Source organism: Plectropomus leopardus, chromosome 12 (genome assembly GCF_026936395.1).
Source record: "Plectropomus leopardus strain MGB_pleo_1.0 chromosome 12, ASM2693639v1, whole genome shotgun sequence".
NCBI lineage: Eukaryota > Metazoa > Chordata > Actinopteri > Perciformes > Serranidae > Plectropomus > Plectropomus leopardus.
The window spans coordinates 2,292,836-2,300,972 of record NC_142187.1 but is presented as its reverse complement, the minus strand read 5'-3'; the positions used below and the strand labels follow the sequence as shown (position 1 = coordinate 2,300,972).

Genomic DNA, 8,137 nt, shown 5'->3' with positions numbered 1-8,137 from the left:
TTTTGTAAAAAAAAAAAAAAAAGACAAAAAATCAAAATGGTAGCTGACAGATTAACAGACAGTGGACACACACAGTAGGTTTCAGGAGTTTATTGAAGAAGTCACCACCAGACCTTTAATTTGGCAATCATAAATAACTGAAACTCAAGGCAAACAAACTAAGAAATCACGGAACCAGAAGAAATTACGCTAATTAGCGATTGAGGAAAAGCTGTTAGAATAAGGACAGCTGTTTATATGACTCCATACAGAATAATCTAGCGAGTAGCATGTGGTTCTGTGTTCAGTGAGAAAATCAGAAATGTTACAGAACTTTATGACTAAATGCATTTGATCTAAAAACTAAAAGTAGAGCTGTGAATAATAAAGTGTCTTCTATAGTGAGGCTGACTGAAGTGAGGCTAAAACAGGAGCCAAACCAGGTATGGATGTGGATATAACATCCAAAATCACAGGGCAAACAAGTGTGTGGTAGTGGTTAATATGTGCAATCATATAGTGTATCTAACAGAGGAACATCATGACATGCTCAACTTAAACTCTGCCCTGCTTTGGACACAGCAGTTATTGTTGTGCATTCAATACATCTCAGAATCTCTTGACATCACAGTTTTTCTTCATGAAGAATATATTCAGATTTTTTCAAGTCTATCTTAATACAATACTTACATACACTGCAACAGTTAAAGTTGGCTATAATTTGGCCCTGAACAAATCCCTACAATAAACGGTATGGGCAACTAAAAACATTCTCAACTTAATTCTGTGCAGAAATCACAGTTTTGTGATTTGAGTAAGCCAAATCAAGTACCTCATCTTCAAAATTTAATTTTTAATTTAATTTTTTAATATAAACCAACTCTGAGACAATTTTATGGACTTCTTCGGGTTATATTTCGTTTTCTATTTCGTGCCTGAGTGCATATTTGAGGTCCACTTAATCTATGCCACTGGACAGATAAATCACTAAATAAGACCTGAACTAGGTAGTTTGAGAAACAATTGTGCTGTTGCCTCACCCTTGATAAGGTTTTCTTTGGCTAAACATTCATTTCTGAATATTCAACATTTTCAACTTGTTAAATTATATTGCCACTTGGTCAGTGCCGTTTACACACATTTGACAAACTAGGTATCCTCAACTTACGGTTGTTACATGCACTCTGTTTTTTATAAATACACTTCCGTTATCATAGGAAATGTATAGTTTCTGCTTGTGAGATGCACACATTTATTTTCCAAACTTAGAATGTCTGGTAAAACCCCTTGTGTTTACATATACAGAAGTAGAGAAGGTTGTATTTCTTATTGGAGGGTTGATGGTTTGAAGAGTAAGAAGAAGAGGAAAATAGCATCCACCAACTCTTTCAACCTACATATCAAATGTAGATTTATACTAAGATAGATTTGAAGAAATTCAAACCTAGCATTTAAATAATGAGTGCAAAATATAGTTACAAGCTACATCATTTGTATAGACACAGCCTCAGGATGCACAGTGACTCACAGCTCAATTGGAGTTTATCAGCTACCAAGGTGATTGATCTTTAGTAGGATCTTTATACTGTAATACAGTAGTGCAAACACATAAACGCCAATAGCACATCAAAAATATAGTGCTGCCAAACTGACAAGCAATCCACTCGGCTGGTAATGATTTCACCCTGGCAGTTATCCGATTTCTGAGTTGACTTGAATGCATTTCAGCCAACATTTATATATGAGGCCCAAATGAGATAGTCCATCTTCCATGAGTTCCACAATTGTTTACCCAAGTGGGCCCCAGATAAGGTGACCATTTTCATCTATACCCTCTTGGTATGCAGGTAGCCCACCCATGTGGGCAATTGGCATGGGGCCATTATGGAACCTGTGGACAATCCCATATAGGGTCCATTTCTCAACCCATTAATTACCCAAATGGGCCCTACATGCAAATGCTGGCTGGGTCCTTTGGTCAACAGCCAAGTCAAGTTGAGTTTATTGGGGAAACAAGTGAGTGAGCTCTTGAAGCTCCGACTGGCTGATTACTATAAAACACACACATGCACAGAAGTCGTCCCCTAAAAAACATGGCAGACTTCCAATTCAGGCAGTCATTCTGATACAATATAAACCTTTTACAAATAAAAGCTAAGGATTTCGAAGCATTGCTTAATTCATAAATATATGCAGCAAAAATACAATACGATAAATCTCTTTTTAGGAATCAAGACAGGACATAAAAATATGTAAAACTCTTCACTAGACTTTAGGAATAGAATATCTGATTCAGTCAGAAGTTCTTTTTGTTAAAACAGCAGAGTCACAGACAGACAGAGTTTGGCCAGGTTGTAGCAATTTGTTTTAAAGGTGTATACAGACTAAATGTGAACATTTGCCTTGAGTTATTCACATGTATTTAACAGCTGGAGTGTTCTTACAATTCAATTTTCTGCTCTGTTTGCTCCAAACTGCTAATGATTTATGTAAGAACTGTATAATTAGCTATAAGCTAACTAACAATGTACAGCTGTGTGGGGAGTGCCTTGTGTGTCAGGTCTCTTTAGAATCCATAGACCTATTAGAAGTTTATCCTTTTAATAGCTCTGTTATAGAAAATTAACCACACAGGAATGAATTCTAGAACCTGTTAGCTTTTCAACACCTCTGTTTCCCTTGTCTCAAGTCACCTTTTTTTTATGGGATTTTGTTTAGATGTTTATCACAAGGTCTGTGGTTAACCCAAGCTGAAGAGACGTTCACATTTTGCTCTACAACATAAAATAAATCAGTAAATACCCAACTGTGAACTTGGAAGCTTTTATGTGTCTTAAAAACGGCGGTTGCTAACAAGTAGCTAAATGAGACTACAAAACCTCATCACATCGAGCGTCGTGTACGTTTGTTTATAGCCTAAAGTTAGCTTTTTACTTCTGGTGATTCCATTTAGGCTTCAAAAATCCTAAAAGTGGTATTCATTTGTGAAGATTATTTTTCTGAACAAAACATGTAAGTACCATAAGCAGTTGTTTAACACAGAGCTCATTTTCTGCATGATCCAAAATCCAATGAAAAAAATTCATAGGCTTTTTGATGAAGGAACCATGGTGACTTAGCCTCCAGGTTGGCCTACAGAAAAATATCATCCCTTGAGCACTCTCTTTCTGGCCGTATTTACTTTTCTTAAGAAACTTCTGGGCAAACAGAGCTAACCAAAACTAATGTAACATGTTGGTTTAAAGATGATCTTAACATGGATAAACTTGCTTGTTTTTTGTAGAACTTCAAGCTTTCATCAAGAATGTCTATGCCCTGTTCCGTACGCCGTGCATTCCATGCTGACGTAGAAAAAAAGCAAAAAGGAAAGAAAGCTTGCATGGCTTGCAACTTTGAGAAAATATCCTCAAAAAATTCTGTCATGTTTGCTTTCTTTCATTTCATTTGTAAGAGACCCACAAAACTGCACTCCAGAGCTCCATTTGGGTTAAAACCAATCTCTTCTAGGGAGGAGGTAAAAAGCTAGTCTGTACCATTGCAACCAAAATGGTATTCAGTTAGCAGCTAGCACTGTTTAGCCAAGGTGGCTGACATAGAAGCCTGGAAGATCTAAACTGTCTTGATCAATGGTTCATGGTAACATCTCATTAAGGCAGTGATTTTCAAAGTCCGGGTTGGTACCTTTCACAAACATGATCTTTCATTTAAAAACAACACAAAATGCAAGATCTTTCTCTTTTTTTGCACGTACCTTCTCAAAATCTCCACTATGCATAGCTAGCTCTTAAAAGCTTTTAAAATGAACACTGTATAGTTTTAGGCATTTTAAAATATACAGATTACATTGGTATCTGACCAATGAATGACCTATAAATGCAACTACCCAGAAAAAGTTTGAAAATCACTGCATTACAGTCAGTCATACTCATAAAAATCAATAAATATCAACATCTGTACTAGTACCATATTTCATTAATATCTAAGTATAAAAGTGCTTTAATAATAAATATTAAAGGAGAATACACTGTAAAAAGAAGCTATTTGTTTTTACTGAAAAAAGTCAGTGTCTAGGCTGACTTAAATTTTGGAGTTGATTGAATTTGAAAGTTAAATCACTATAGAATTACCTCAACCTATTCTCTCAAATTCAGTCAACTTAAATTTTAAGGCAGCCTGGATTTTTTTCAGTTAAAACAAATAGTGTCTTTTTACAGATTTTGACATGTGCTTCAAAGGTTTACATAAAATCTGGGTCATATGCCAAAAATGGTGGTATTACTGTATTATGATTGAATTTTATACTAATTTATTATAGTTACAAGCCTCCTGTGCCTTCAACGTCCACAAAAGTTATTATATATAAGAAAAAAAGTGTTAAGTGTGACATGGCTGGCAGTTCCGTTGTGACTTACAGTCCTTTTGTTTCAGACATCCTGCAAAAAAACCAGTTTGACTCTGAAAGCAGGACTTCTCAACTTTGCCGAACTTTTCTAGAAACCCAAACTAGGTAATTTACGTTAATCTTTGAAACCAAACTCAGTGAACGACGCAGTCCTCCTTTCATGGGGCATCCTTCAGACAACACATTTGTAATGCATTGCTTCAAACTCATAGCTTTGACAGACATCAAACATCAGCTGCTGACAGAGAGGGCTGTGTGATTTTTCTTACAGAAGGATGAAGGATCGGAGGCATAAGATTTCATTTTCAAATGGCCGACAGCTGACCACTGTCTTTGCTCATTCCTTCTTCTGATTGGCTAACAGGGAGGCCTCCCATCGCTGCGCCATGGCGTTCTGTCGTCTTGGCACCGAAGAGAGGCAAGGGGGAAACTGGAGGGAGGGGGAGATTCAGCTGAACCACTGGAGCCAAGATGGGTGGACAGATGAATACGGTTGGAAGGATTATCAGATGGATGGATGATTGATGGATGGGCAAAAAGAGAAAGAGAAGATGGGATGGTTGGAGGACTTATTAGATGGATAAATGTAAAAATGGTGAGTAGATGAAAAAATGAGCCAAACAATGAATACAACTGAGAAATTGTGAACTACTGGATTAAAAAAATAATCAATCCAACTGATTAACAAATCAGGAAGTTCACAATTAATAAAGATAAATGAATGGATGAGTAAAGGAAGAAATCAATTACCCAACATGGAAAGTACAAAAGAACAAATCTGAAAATTTTCATGATATGCACTTGATCAATGAAACAATCCAACACAGTGAAATACAGTCAGCTGCTGTCTAACAGTATACATTGCAAAAATCATTATATTGCATGTTTTTATTAAGCAGGACGTGAAATTTTTGTATGAATATTACTGTAGGGGATTAAAATTATATTTAAAAGGTAGATGTTACCCTCAGGAATTAGTGGAGACCAAAACAGAGCAAAAAGTAGAGTGAATTCTTGAGCGATATTCATCAGCTTAACAGAGACACAACTCCAAAATTGAAATAATGTTGCTAGTGTCTGCTGGATGTGTACATAGCCAACTGCTAAGCCACCTTAGTCAAGGTAATGTATGTAATTTGCTAATTTTCTGTCTTGTCCAGTAAATCTTGACTGTTGGATAGATCAAGTCTTGTTGCTCTGGGATGTCAGAGCTACCATACTGAAGATAACCAAGTAATTTTAAAACTAGAATAAACTACAATTTGACTAGTAACATAACTAGATAAAGATATACAGTACGTAGATTTTCAGATTTCTTATTAGTTTGCTACAGAGACTCCAGCAAGTAACTCTGTCCCCAGGTAGATACAGATACTGTAGACAGAGCTTGTGTGTGTGTGTGTGTGTGTGTGTGTGTGTGTGTGTGTGTGTGTGTGTGAACCAACCTTGTGGTCACAAGACATACTGGAGCGTTCCATTTTGCGGGTCCTGGAGGGGGATGAAGGGGAGGAGACACATCTGTCTGGAACCTCTGGCACTAGGAATAAAACAAATGAAACAAAAAGAGAATTAAATCACAGCGGTGAGCATTACCATTTAATAAGGAAACAAGATTTTTAAGAATGGATCACTACTGGATACACACTCTGTATCCAGTAGTGACTAGTGTCCTGTTCAGTAATGGTCAGTAATGGATAAGAATGGTGAAAATACACCATCATCTGCAAACCCTCGAATTATTATAGACACTGTTTTGATTCCCCGACTATACATTCACTCAGTATGTTTCCATGCACAGTTAAGTGTGGCAGCTGTGGCTCAGGGGAAGAGTGGGTTGTCCTCTTATTGGAAGGTCAGCGGTTTGATCCTCGGCTCCTTCAGTCAACATGACAAAGTATCGTTGGGCATGTTATTGACCCTCAGATTGCTCCCAGTTCTGTGCCATCGGAGTGTGAGTGTAAATGAATAGTTACTAAGTAGCAGGTGGCACCATGTATGGTGAATGTGTGTGAATGGGTGAATGTGACAAGTAGGTGGAGATATGTCCCCTTTTCGCTAGATGCTATTGGACCTTCTTCTGGATGACCTATTATGTCACATACCAAGCAAATTAGCATGCATTACTTTTTGGCACTGTACATTTAATATGCACTCCACGCTTTGCTTGGTATCTTTGTCTTGGTTTGGTTTCCTTCCTTCTTCTTCACTTTTTGTTTTTCCTGGCTTTCTTCTATAAATATATGCTGTTCGATTTCCAGGTCAAAGCTGAATGCGGGGACCTTGAAAGCATACAAATAATGCCGAGGCCAGGTCAGGTCTGGTTGAGGCATACACATGAAAGAGTAAATCAACCCCAATTGCATTATCTAGGTGTGTTTGTTCAACTTCAATATTTTCAGCATAGTATGATTTAGCCAGATTAACATCTTAACATGGTTTTTTAAATTTTAGTTTTAGTCGGACTAACACAATAATTTGACTTTTTCTAAAACCATGGAAACATACTCAGTGAATTGAAGTTAGGCCAAAAAAAATGACCTAAAAATGGACAAGTAGAGGCGGTTCAGTTGGTTCAGTTCAGATGTTGCCTAGTTAACTGACACCTCTATGATCTCTTTAGCCAAGTTTTGAAAGTGAATCAGCTCAACCACAACATAACAGAAATGTTTCTAGGTTCTTTACTTGTTTATGTCCCCACAAATGTTCTGGTTACTTAGATAAGTTGCCACAATTCTACGTACCACTGAAGCTGATGTTATCGGTGAGGCCTGGAGATACCAGCACAGTATCGTACCTCTCTCTCCCTCTTCTCCACTCTTCCTCCCTCCTCCTCCTCCACATCTCCTCCCTCTGCCTCCTCCACTCTTCCTCCCTCTGTCTCACCATGCGGATTTCCTGCTCCACCAGCGACTGGCTGCTGAGGGAGCGTAACTTGAAGAACGGATTGGATGTGAAAGTGCTCTCCTGTGGTTCCATGGACACAGGGGCAGAGCTTAGGCAGAACTCAGAAGCGCTGCGAATGATGAGATTGGAGGTTTCTACAACAATGACGTTGGCAGAAGGCATTGCATCCTGGCTAGCCGGCCAATCAGAGAGTCCCCCGATTGCAGAGGAAAGTAAGCGGTTCCTGGATGCGGAGCTGGAGCAGTCGGGCTCCAAAATGATGACATTATTGGCTGTCATTTCATGGTAGACCGATCGGGGAAGGGATGAGGAGCAGGAAGGGGACGGGGAGATGGACAAGGTAGGGGTGCGGCAGGCTGGAGGTCTAGGAGGAGATCGTCCTGTCTGCAGGGTGGAGGGTCTGAACACAGAACAATACAGAAACAATAATCAGTTTCAAAGTTTCATTTTGGATCAATTTATCTGGTTCCCAGTAGAAGGAAACACAGTGGAATATTACTATTACTATACTTCAATTCTAATACGGAGCAGTTTTACTGATGGATTTTTAATGCAATATCCCATATATTTTAAGCTGCTCTAATAGTTTCTACATACACAATACTTTATTTGAGGACTGTTAATCTGGATTTAGAGTGCATCATATCACAGAGATGGCACTGTTTGTATATGCTAACAATAAATCCTCCATGCACACTAAAGTTAGTCATGGAGTACCCCAAGGTTCTGTGCTTAGACCAATTCTACTCACTTTGAATATGCTTACCTTGGCAAATATTATTGAGAAACACTCCATAAACTTCCATCACAAAGCAGATGACACCAGTAATATCTATCTATCACACCACATGA

The 8,137-nt window shown here is 38.2% G+C and overlaps 1 protein-coding gene across 6 annotated transcripts in view; it reads right to left on the bottom strand.

Moving 5' to 3' along the window:
* Positions 1-75: 75 nt before the first annotated feature.
* Positions 76-8,137, bottom strand: part of LOC121951979 (uncharacterized) — a 39,341-nt gene continuing 31,279 nt past the window's right edge. For 4 of the 6 annotated variants that reach the window (XM_088085074.1, XM_088085073.1, XM_088085070.1 and 1 more), the window contains 3 exons: positions 7,123-7,685; positions 5,827-5,918; positions 76-4,811 (listed from right to left, as the gene is read on the bottom strand). In XM_088085074.1, the coding sequence (XP_087941200.1) occupies positions 4,719-4,811; positions 5,827-5,918; positions 7,123-7,685 (748 nt within the window). In that variant the 3' untranslated portion in view covers positions 76-4,718. The other 2 variants (XM_088085071.1, XM_088085072.1) reach the window with 2 other exon arrangements.